This window comes from Protomyctophum parallelum (genome assembly GCF_964188405.1).
Source record: "Protomyctophum parallelum genome assembly, chromosome: 15".
NCBI classification, from domain to species: domain Eukaryota; kingdom Metazoa; phylum Chordata; class Actinopteri; order Myctophiformes; family Myctophidae; genus Protomyctophum; species Protomyctophum parallelum.
The window spans coordinates 50,791,114-50,802,938 of NC_139710.1; the positions used below are offsets into that span (position 1 = coordinate 50,791,114).

The 11,825-nt window shown below is 43.4% G+C and overlaps 1 protein-coding gene across 1 annotated transcript; it reads left to right on the plus strand.

Moving 5' to 3' along the window:
* Positions 1-1,893: 1,893 nt before the first annotated feature.
* On the plus strand, positions 1,894-5,900 carry LOC310872025 (uncharacterized protein). Its single transcript, XM_083783694.1, has 4 exons — positions 1,894-2,208; positions 3,264-3,291; positions 4,109-4,177; positions 4,834-5,900. Exons 1-4 carry the CDS (start codon positions 1,942-1,944, stop codon positions 5,283-5,285), a joined length of 816 nt encoding a protein of 271 aa, XP_083639820.1. The 5' UTR covers positions 1,894-1,941; the 3' UTR covers positions 5,286-5,900.
* The last annotated feature ends 5,925 nt before the right edge of the window (positions 5,901-11,825 follow it).

An 11,825-nucleotide genomic window follows, 5' to 3' on the forward strand; every position in this document is an offset into this window, starting at 1 on the left:
CAACTCCTCGGGAATGGTGAAACGTATTAGACCAAGTCTCTCACATGTCTCTCCCGAAAGTAAGGGCCTCTGGCCGGTATGCACAATTTCAAAGTCCAGCCTGTGTGTCTTGCCCCTAATAATGCATTGCGTGCTGTACACACCCAACGAGCTCATCCACTCACTGTTGTAGAGTTTCAATCTTGTGAGACTCTTCTGAAGAGGCGTACGAGGCGCCAGCCTCATCTTATCCTTGATGCTCATCACATTGCAAGTGGCTCCAGAGTCGAGCTGGCACCTCTGGGCCCCTCTTTGCAGCGGCAGGTTGACAAACCACTTTTTCCCTTGAGTGTTTACAGCGCCCACGCTCTCCGCTGCATACACATCTCTCTCATCATGGTCACTGCCCTCCCGGTCCTCAGGCCATGGGCCATCCACAGTGTTCAACTGGCGTGCTTGCTGGCCCCTTTTCATGCATACCTTCGCAAAATGGTTGGCAGTGCCACATGAGCGGCATGATTTGCCAAATGCTGGGCACAGGTCTCGCCCCCGTTTGTGCCGTGAGCCACAGTACTTGCAGTCACCTGCGCCTCTCATGCTCTGATGCTGTGCCGATGTGTTGGTGGGCTCAGACGGCCTGCTGGCAGTCCTCCGTTCGTACCGCTGTCCTTGTGTGGCATTAATGCTGTCCCCCGGCCCGGAGCTGCTCAGTGACATGGCTTTTAGCTTGCTGTCCATGACCTCAGATGCACGGCAGATCCTGATGGCATCGTCCAATTTAAGGTCCTTTTCTCTCAGTAAACGACGTCTTGCACCCTCGTCAGCTATCCCGAGAACAACTTTGTCCTTTATGAGTTCATCCTTAATAGCTCCATATTCACAAGAGGCAGCCTTCTCCCTCAGCCTGGTAACAAAAGAGTCGAAAAGCTCTCCATCCTCTTGTTTAAGTTGGCCAAACACATACCTCTCGAAAGTCACGTTCCTGGCGGGTGTGAAGTATGTCTCCAGTGCCTCCAGTATAGCACCGACAACTTTCTGCTGGTCCGCCGTGAGTCCCAGGTTGTGTGTGTAGACATGGCGGCAGTCGTTCCCCATCAGCCTCCTGAGTGCTGCTGCCTGCACCGGCTCTGCCTTCTCACTGAGGCCGGTCGCAAGCAGGTAGTCCTCAAACTCTGCTCGAAAGCTCACCCAGTTGCTGTGAACATCCCCCGTCATCTTCATGGGCTCCGGAGGCGGTATGCTGGTTGCCATCGTTCCAGCGCGACGCAAATGCTAGCAGGCTAACCGAAGCTGCTAATCCTCACCAAAACAAACAAGCACACGCTGCTTTGGCGACGGACAGAGCGACGTTAACTTCTTATGATCCTATTTCCACTTCTGTCACCATGTTGCATGTATGTGTATAACAGATACCCAGGATAGATGTGCTGTGCTCAGTGCCTTTAATTATAATAAAGCCGGTAGCATACATAACAGCATTGCAATGTCAACAACAGCTTCATGACTAAGCGAGGTAATAATGCTAGAGAGGTAGTAACATCCGGGAACCACAGGGTGGGGCCGTAGCCTAGCTAGAGCACCCTGTAACATGTGTGTGTGTGTGTGTGTGTGTGTGTGTGTGTGTGTGTGTGTGTGTGTGTGTGTGTGTGTGTGTGTGTGTGTGTGTGTGTGTGTGTGTGTGTGTGCGTGTGTGTGTGTGTGTAGCCTACTGCTGTCTGTGAGTGAGAGTGTGACTGAGAAGAGAAACTGGATTGATATGTTGTTATGAATGATGACGTAACGATCGACGTTCCAAAAGTGGGAAGCGTTGATCCTTCATTGTCTTTGTTGAAGAGGGAGCTTAATTTAAATGTGTGACACAACAACACACGTGTATAAAATGCAGCAGAGTTCCACTTGACTTTCACTGCTCACTGCATGCTGCAGCACCGAGCGGCTCTCTGCTTTGAACCATAATTCATAATGGATCATCATCACATTCCCATGATGGAGCAGCAGCAAGGAGAAGACGCTTATTGCTGTTGTGGTGGATCCATTTGCCAGTCTGAGTCTCGGCGCTATATTAATAATAATAATAATAATAATAATAATAATTTAATGCACTTAATGCAGCTGACCCGGTTCATTGTTGCGGGCGTTCTGTTCGTGGTCACGGCTCTGCTGGCGCTACTGCTCGTGTTCGTCTTTGGGAATAATAATCGTGTGCTTCATGGCTGCCAGCAGTGCCAGGTAAGAAAGAATATTCAAAGAATAAACAGACAAGTTACTGTAGAGCCTACTGTATAGCCCGCCTGGAATAGCTGTGATATCATGTAGCGCCAGTGGTGGAATTCATTTACTTAAGAAAAAGTATAGCTAAAAGTAGCCTATATCAATGAAGTAGGCTACTCTGTTACAACTTTAAAAGCAAAAGTCCGAAATTTACTTGAGTAAAAGTACAAAAGTATCTGGCATTAAAATGTACTTCAAGTACCAAAAGTATAGTCTATAGTCATTGATTAGTAGGATGCAGAATAGTTTTATGAATAGAATAGTTTTCAAATGTATAAAAATATTGTGTTGTGTTTGATACCACTGTGAGCGAAGGGGCAAGCTGACCTGTAGCCTACCCTGTGGAATAGCTATTTGACCGAGATGTAGCCTACGCCTAGTAGAATTTAAAAAAGTAGGCTACTGGAAATTGGAAATACTCAAAATTGTACTATTTATGTGCAGTGCAGTAGCATACCTCGTGACTGTACAGGTGCTTACTTTACATCACTGCATAGCTCGCATTTATAGCATACTGTAGGCTACTGTACACTCACTGTACAGCCATATAAGGACTAATTAGTCATCTCGATCGAGGCACTCCTGCGTGACGTACGTGGCTACTTTACTTACTGTAAATAAGTCAACCAATAATACTCGCTGCTGCAACTTGAAGTCAGCTCTTGTTTCACATAATATCCACTTGAAAGTCGTGGCAAAACAAACACGTGTATTTAGTTAAATTAAAGGTAGGCTAGCTAGCCCTAAGTGATATTTTGGGTTAATACAAAAAAAAAAAAAAATGTGTGTTGTTAAACGGTCAAAGCACTAGGGGTCTCCGCTTCCCCGTTTATCCAGCTCTTTAATAAACACAAAATACATTAGTGTTCCAGTTACAATTTTGTCTTCTCATTACTTTTTGAAAGTTGTGTCATCATGAAATGTAGGTAATATCACAGCCATTCTATAGGTCTACGTTAGCTTAGATATTATTATTGCCATACATGTTGCTAACAGTGTTTGTTTTCTTATAGCATACACCTTCTGCTGACCCTTCACCAGGTAAATAATTATTTAGACTGTTGACTCCGTCAATTAAAAGGAAAAGCGGGCGCTGTTTGTCCTTTATGTTTTGGCGATTGAGTTGTCAGATTGATTATCATGTAATCATTAGTTTGCTTTTTCGGATGTCATAGGCCTACAGACCATGTCTAACCCACCATGTTTATCATCTGTCCTGTAGCCATATGCCTACAGACCATGTCTAACCCACCATGTGTATCATCTGTCCTGTAGCCATAGGCCTACAGACCATGTCTAACCCACCATGTTTATCATCTGTCCTGTAGCCATAGGCCTACAGACCATGTCTAACCCACCATGTTTATCATCTGTCCTGTAGCCATAGGCCTACAGACCATGTCTAACCCACCATGTTTATCATCTGTCCTGTAGCCATAGGCCTACAGACCATGTCTAACCCACCATGTTTATCATCTGTCCTGTAGTCATAGGCCTACAGACCATGTCTAACCCACCATGTTTATCATCTGTCCTGTAGTCATAGGCCTATAGACCATGTCTAACCCATCATGTGTATCATCTGTCCTGTAGCCATAGGCCTACAGACCATGTCTAACCCACCATGTTTATCATCTGTCCTGTAGTCATAGGCCTACAGACCATGTCTAACCCACCATGTTTATCATCTGTCCTGTAGTCATAGGCCTATAGACCATGTCTAACCCATCATGTGTATCATCTGTCCTGTAGCCATAGGCCTACAGACCATGTCTAACCCATCATGTGTATCATCTGTCCTGTAGCCATAGGCCTACAGACCATGTCTAACCCATCATGTTTATCATCTGTCCTGTAGCCATCAGTGCTCAACAGCAGAAACAAGTTCAAGTTCAACAGCATCAAAATCCAAGTGCACATTTGACAGGTAAGGTACAGACAGGGAAATGCCTATTTGAGCTTCTGTTGACTAACCAACCAATCAACAAATCAGTGTAATTCCATTGTTTAATGTTTACTTGTTTCATTCTTAACTTCTAAATTGTGGATGGCACTCTCGCCAGCATTAGAGGTCCAATGCCCTGTATCAGTGGGTGTGAAAAGCATGTCAGGATTAGATTGCTGACCAATTCCCCCAGGGGGGTCTCCATATGAACTCCTCGAAAGTTCTGGGCTTGTACATCTGCTATTTTCACAATATTTCTGTGGAACCGGGTCAAACAAAATGTAATGGCTCAACTCCTACAATACCTTGTAAGTGCTTATCAGGGTGGGGACTGAAAAGGTTGAGAACCATTAATGTATGCTGATCAATTAACTAAAGCCCTAACCACGCCAAGGGGTCGAGACGGTTTTAGCGTTGTCCCTGCGCTGTGATGTGTCTTGTTGCACGTTGACCCACGCTGACCCTAGTGATTCAGCGCATGGAATTCAATGGCCCAAACCACACCAAAGGGACTCGGGACGGTTTTAGCGTTAACTAAAAGTGAAGTACAAAACAGTACAAAACAAAAGGATTGTGTTATCCTATTGTTTTGGTATTGTGTGAAAACAAACTTTTCTTATTGCCATATATTCTTCTAGTATCAACATCTACCAAGGAGCATCACCACCTTGCGTGGGAGCACAGCGATGGTCACGCCCACCTCCGCGACTTCAGCTACTGCAACAAATATCTGAGCGTGCCCAGAGACGGCTTCTACAGAGTGTACCTGCAGATCACCTACGAGTATCCCGGCGACGACGACGCCGCCGCCGTCCACGACTGCAGGAACGCCAAAGAAGATCCCGACAGTCACCTTATTCTGTATCACAACGTCTATCACGTTGCAGAAAGCTACCGGACAGACGTCATACTAATGTCAGCCATTCACACGGTGAAATGCGATGTGGAATACTGGCAGAAGTCCATGTACTCGGGAGCTTCGTTCAAGCTGAAACAAAAAGACAAGCTGTGGGTGAATTCAAGCCACCCCAGTCTGATAGCAGTGAAGCCAGACCGGGTTTTTTTCGGTGTGGATTTCCAGTCTGAGTGACCCCCTCCACCCAGCCTCAAACTGCTTCTGTTGCTACTTATTGACTACTGGAGAATTCAAAAGTTAAACTGTCCTGTTTGCACAAGAATGTTTATATAATAACACCGATTTCTACTAGTGCCATCATGACTTCAAAGCCAAAAAATATATATTTTCTGTCCAAGTCCAACTTTTCACCTGGTATTTGCCAGATGGCCACTTCACAATCTGAGTCATTGCCACCCCAAATAATAGTTTTCTTCCTTAGGCCATTGTGGTAGTAGGTTCTAGTAAATAATCGATCATTTCAGTAGCAAGAGCTTCAAAATGTCTTCTAAATCTATTCAACCAGGCCTGCAGTAGGCACTGAACAAATGGGCATGACATTATTTCAATAAGCTAGATAAGCAAATGTCAGAGGGAGAAACAGTATCCAACACAATCAACTTCAGACCTTCAGACAGGAGTTTTCATGTAAGACTACTGTGAATACTGTTAGTATTATTGCCATCACCTGGGTGGGTCACGACATTAAGCCGTGTATGTGTTCAACAACACAGCCATGCAAAATAACAGTGACAGCTATGAGGTGATGAAAGCTTGCCATCCTCAGCAACGGTTGCTATACTATTTGGATTAGCAGGGCCGGCGGTGGCTCAGCGGTAGAGTGCCTGGATGGTAACCGCAAGGTTGCCAGTTCGAACCCGGGCTCCCCCAGAGTTACTGTCGAAGTGTCCTTGAGCAAGACACTGAACCCCTAATTGCTCCCGATGTGCTAGTTGGTGCCTTGCATGGTTTCCGCTGCCATCGGCGTATGAATGGGTGAATGTAATGCACAATCTCTGTAAAGCGCCTTGGATAAAGGCGCTATATAAATGCACCATTTACCATTTAGCATTGGATAATCACTTTTGGGGTGGGTTTTAGCGAAGGGCTCTTTGAACTTGTGGTTTCCTGAAGGGATTCCTGGAAATCCCGTGCACATTACTCATGATTCACACTACAACGCTGAGGAAGGCAAAAAAAAAGGACATTTCTTGGTGTGCTGGCTATTTCTTCATTCTCATGATTCACACATGGAATAGCAGTAGAATGTGTTCTTCTTCTGCAAACTTGAATGATGAACATCCCATCCACCCCCACAAGCTCACAACAATGAGCTTGCGGGGATGTCACGCACGTACGAGGGTATGTGTGTGACGTCACCCCCGGCCAGAGGTTATGCAGGAACGACTGCTGAGTGGCAAAGAAATACTTTTTGGCCTTGACAGCCCATACATCCACACAGGATGCATGCATCTGATTGCATTAAACAACGTTAAACCAGCCCATACATCCAAACAGGATGCATCTGATTGCATTAAACAATGTTAAACCAGCAACTCACTTTACCATTCACTTTATGTGAATATGGAGTGTTGTGATGTCAGAACAGGCCATGGGCAGAGGCCTATTGTGGTGGTTCTGGACAACCATATCTGACCCACCCGACACCGGGCACTGCACTCTGACCCACCGGGCACTGCACTCCCTATGGGGGTGAAGTCACTGGGCACTGCACTCCCTATGGGGGTGAAGTCAGTTGGGTTTAACGGTTCCAGAGTTACATGCATTAAAGCTGTACACACGTACGTACGTATGTACGTACATACATACAGACAGACGTACAGAGAAATTGTGCATTTATGGATAGATAGATTTGGTGTGTAATATATTTGATTTCAAGCTTTAGCTTGTTCCCAAAATATTAGTTTGTTTTTTGATGGACTTATTAAACTTTAAAATATTTAAACTTTTGAAACATTTAACAGATCAATAAATATCAATAAATATTTGTATGCATTTTAAAGCATTTGTTTCCACCTGTTAATTATAGGCTATCTATCTAATAGGGCCAGACTATCTATAATTTAAGAAGTCCTAAATACTGGAATTGAAACACCCACATAACGTTTATAACATTTCACACTTTCCTTTTCCTTTGCTGACTAATCAGAACGTGAAGTGCAAGTGACCGACTCACAGAGTGGTTGTGGTTACCGTCATAGTAATGGGTTAATCAATAATGTAATAATAATGCCATAGTAGGTTTTATAAGCTATATACATTTTTTTTTTAATAAAACAACCTCATTGAGGTAAAAATGCAAAAAGTATTTTAATTACAAAAGCGCAAAAAAGGTGAAATGAAGTGACTTTGATAAATCTATTGTGGTCAGAGATGGACCGTTTAATGCATTTCATATCCTTTTGTATTTTTACATTTTGTATTTGGCTGGTACGGAACAAATGTAATGTAATGCTGGTACGGAACAAATGTAATCTGTATCAATATACTTTCAGATCTTCTATTTTCTGTATACATTAAAATAATAAAATAATACATATATATTTTTCAACTTTTCTGCCTTTATTATTATGGATAATACAGGAAACTGAATCCTACTGTAGGTGAACCCAGGCCGCATTAACAGCCTACTGTAGGTGCCCAGACAGCTACGCCAGTCACCAGGGCCGGGGAGGGTGATAGTTTAATTGTCACTGCATGTACTCCTACAGACTGGGGTAGCAACACAATGTATGTGTGGAAAAATTAAATTGGGAAGAAAAATCAGACCCGTCTGAAGTGAGTGGTGCTGTACTGTACTGTACTGTACTGTACTGTACTGTACTGTACTGTACTGTACTGTACTGTACTGTACTGTACTGTACTGTACTGTACTGTACTGTACTGTACTGTACTGGCCTCCCTGGCCTGTGTGTGTCTGTGTGTGAGGCTGTGCAACAGTGAGCACCTGGTGAATTCCCGTGCTCGGACACAGGGACAGACACACACAGCGGTCTATACTCTATAGGAGTGGTTGCACCACTCAAAAAGGGGTAAAAAGCAAGGGCCTATGGGAACTACTCTTCTGACTAAATTAATTGTGGCACACCTTTTAAATTAAACGTTTTAATAGTTGGACTTGTGGAGGGAAGGTATCGAATATTTTCAAGTAAAAAAAAAGGGCAAATCTTGTCGAGTCCAAGTCATTTATTTCGGTCCATTCATTAGATTCTAATGAATGGACCGAAATAAATGACTTGGACTCATTGATAGTTTAACTATATATCAATGTTCTAATGATTAGAACATTGGTTATAGTTAAACTAACCAAGCGACTGGAGTCCAAGTCATGCCATGTGACTCCACTACTCCACGCCTGGACTAAATGCCTGGTGGGCCACCCAATTATACTGTGCCCCCCATCCCGTACTTTAATACTGGTGGGCCACCCAATTATAATGTGCCCCCCATCCCGTACTTTAATACTGGTGGGCCACCCAATTATAATGTGCCCCCCATCCCGTACTTTAATACTGGTGGGCCACCCAATTATAATGTGCCCCCCATCCCGTACTTTAATACTGGTGGGCCACCCAATTATACTGTGCCCCCCATCCCGTACTTTAATATTTGTTTTGCATATGGAGGGATGTTTCTCAGTATAAAAGTGGTGGTATTAGGGTTAGGGCTTTGTGTGCCTTGACTGAGCGGACGGTGGACTATAGTCTTCTATCGACCAAATCAATGTCATGTCAGAGCCACATGTTTGGACACAGTCCAGCCCTGCACTACTCTGCGAGGTACTGCCATTTGCTAGAATGTGATTCCAAAGGTCATACAGAATAATTTCTCCAAGGTCCCCTTCCCAGTCTAGCTGATCTGATTAAAGTAAGTGACCCATAGATAAATTAGATGGGAGCTTGGCACTAATGGTCACAGGTGTGGTGATCCGGATGTCGCACACTATATGTACAAATCACTGTCCACACACTGTGTGAAGGTCTGAGGAACGTTACCAACGTATGCTTGCATTTGGGAGCAGCAATACTGGTGTGCAGAGTTTTTATTCTAATATAAAATGGTTTACTTTTTGATCAAGCTATGCGTGTGTCTTTTAGCCGTTTTACCAGCTTCTCTCTCAACTTGCAGTCTAAAATTTTATCCATATTTTCTTATAAAATAACGTCGATCCTGTCATGATGATCCATATATGCATTGCTTATTACTAGTGAAGTCAGCAAAACGTTCAACCTCAGAAGCAATGCATCAGCGATTAAACTGCATGGTTCATTAACATGGGTTTGTTTATTCTTTGAAGCATTGACGGTAAACTTCTGCAACCAAGTCAAGTCAACACAGCAGTTTGCACTCAGCGGTACTTGCAACAGCCTCTTGAGTTTACCCAAAAACAATGTAACAACAAAGTTTGAGTAAATGCTTGTTGAATGCTTGAACACACACAACACTACACCAGAGGACTGTGGTCCTCAAGCTTGTCAGGCTGTGGCCCGTGAGGCCGTGACCCCCACCAAAATAATCATATTTGAACTGAGGACCCCCCGTGACAAACACTTAAATAGTTTGCTCAACAGATAAATATTGTGAAAATATCAGATCTTCAAGCTTGTAGACCTGCTATTTTCACAATCTTTAGGTAGTCCCAATTTTCACAATTTTGTTTGGCCAATGTTTGATCAGTTTTTAGAATAGTATAGTTTGCTGTATTGAATGTCTAAAAAGTCCTTCTATTGTCACTGTCACTGAGAACCACTGCACTACACTACATACTACATACTACTACATACACACTACACTACATACACACTACATACACACTGCACTACACTACATACACACGGCTCTCAATTATTTAAATAAACTGAGACAAACAGAGAGGACACATGAGCCATGGAATGAGCTGACTCCTGGTTCCGTCATAGTGTCTGATTCAAACGGCAAATGGCCACCGGATGCTTGCCTGCTGTTTTCAAAGAGGAAGCAAGATGCCGGACACCAAGAAGCAGGTGAGGCCTAGTTTTGTTTAGTTTGCAGCTCTACTCATCTTTCATATTCTGGTTCCTGGAATTAGGAACTATGTGGTCTGACAAAATTGTACACAGCATTCTCAGACGAGGCTTCCTGTCTCAATCGTGGATAAACAACATTACACAGTGAAATATGACCTTAAATTATCATGAAAAAAGTGAAATGGGACAAATAGTTGAGAAATAGTATTGTAACCAGAGAATGTAAGTTTAATTTCAAAGCATTTCGCCCAGTTGCATGGGACATTTGTACAGGCAGTTGAAGGACATCGATCGTGAGTTATTTATGGAAATCACTTTAAGTTTATTTGATTGGCATACGGTGAGAACACTGTAACCTTGTGTTGTTTTTTTGCATAGTGCAGGATAGTTGAATACCAGGTATATTGTTATGTAATGATGGTGCTTCTTATCATTTTCTTACCTTTGTATTGCAATTTGCTGCATACGACTACTTTCCTTCTCTCTACTTTCCTTCTCTCTACTTTCCTTCTCTTAACTGCCTCCTCATGGGTGAGGGAAATTCCCTCGTGGATCAATAATAGTATCCTCTATGTATATCTAAGTATCCATGTCTGCTCATAAAGTAGTTAATATTTTCTTAATACTTGTTAAATTTACAACTGCATAGTGTGTGCAATTGGATATTCTCAAGCAATGATTAACAGTATTAGTTTTTGTTGACACTCAAAGAGTCTCCATTGAGTCCACTCTGTACGTATAGGTAAAATTATTTGTTTAGGAATGCGTCAAAAATTATCTCCATGAAGAAGTCTAGGGGTGTGAAATCGATAGAAAACTAGAAAAAGTGCTCCTCGGAGCACAGGTCTCCGCCAGGTCAGGTAGGATATTGTGGGCCAGCAATGTTCGGAATTCACCAATCAGATGGAATATGAAAAATGTCCATCTAGCATCCAGGGTGTGTGTGCAGTGCACAGTTTCGTTGTGATCAAGCCAACGGTGCCGGCGATTAGCTGTCCACAGACAGATATAGACACACGGACGGACGGACAGGGTGCAAAACTGTAGCTATGGACAGCGAGTACTAGGTGTGCAGTGCAATGCCGTTAGGAAAGGAAGGGCCAATGCCCTGCGGTGTCCCGCAGGGCTCTGTCTCCACTTATATGAACCTGTTCTCCACTTCTCATAAACACCATTTTCATTGATGCGGATGACTCACAAATATATGTCCCGGTCAAATCCCCAACCACAGGAAGCTTAGACCGTCACAAAACTTCCTCCAACTTAACTCTGACAAAAATCGACGTGTTTTCTTTGAGACAGACCTGACTTTTAATGTCCAAGTTAATGAAAGGAATAGATTACACCTGCACACTGTGTATTTGTCCAAGTTAAAAAAGCTGTTCAGTCGTATTTTTACCAGCTCAGAACCATTGCAAAAGTCAAATCCATCCTCTCCCCATTTGCAGATTTAGAGGTCATTCACGCTTTTATAACCTCCCGATTAGATTACTGTAATGGTCTATACACCTGCTAATCACAAAGATCCATCTCTCGCTTACAACTGGTGCAGAATGCCGCTGCCAGGCTTCTGACCAACACCAGAAAACGTGCCCATATCACCCCCATCCTGTCAACTCTCCACTGGCTCACTAGTTTTCAGAATTGATTTTAAAATATACTTTTAATAGCTTTTAAGGACCAAAATGGTCTTGCCCCCCATCTCCTG